Source organism: Penaeus monodon, chromosome 15 (assembly GCF_015228065.2).
Source record: "Penaeus monodon isolate SGIC_2016 chromosome 15, NSTDA_Pmon_1, whole genome shotgun sequence".
NCBI classification, from domain to species: domain Eukaryota; kingdom Metazoa; phylum Arthropoda; class Malacostraca; order Decapoda; family Penaeidae; genus Penaeus; species Penaeus monodon.
In genome coordinates this window covers 49,726,131-49,726,453 of record NC_051400.1, presented here as the reverse complement: position 1 = coordinate 49,726,453, position 323 = coordinate 49,726,131, and the positions used below count along the sequence as shown (strand labels likewise).

The 323-nt window shown below is 57.6% G+C and overlaps 1 protein-coding gene across 1 annotated transcript in view; it reads right to left on the bottom strand.

The window, feature by feature from the left end:
* Nucleotides 1–323, bottom strand: part of LOC119582390 (adenylate cyclase type 2-like) — a gene marked incomplete in the record, with an annotated part of 138,831 nt that overhangs the window by 97,855 nt on the left and 40,653 nt on the right. The window contains 1 exon segment of the mRNA XM_037930603.1: nt 11–148. Coding sequence (XP_037786531.1) covers nt 11–148 — 138 coding nt within the window.

Below are 323 nucleotides of genomic sequence, written 5' to 3'. Positions count from 1 at the left end.
TCCTGCCCACCCGCATTATGAAGAGGGTGGCGATGGCGCTGCAGGAGAGGAAGAGCTGCAGCATGAGGTAGACGATGAACATGGCGTGGTGGAGGCGGAGCTGGTAGTGCTCGAAGAGGTCCTCCAGATCCTTGATGCGAAACCGTTCCTGCGGGATTCGGGAGCGAGGATTAGCGTCTTTGGGAAGGCGATTGGGAGGCCAGTCTGGTCAGGGCGATGACTGACTGCGTTGGCGTCAAGGGCAGGTCGGGCTCGTCAGTCTTATAAGGTGGGACCAGAACAGGATCTCGTCGCGTGGGAATGCTACTACAATATAACCAAAC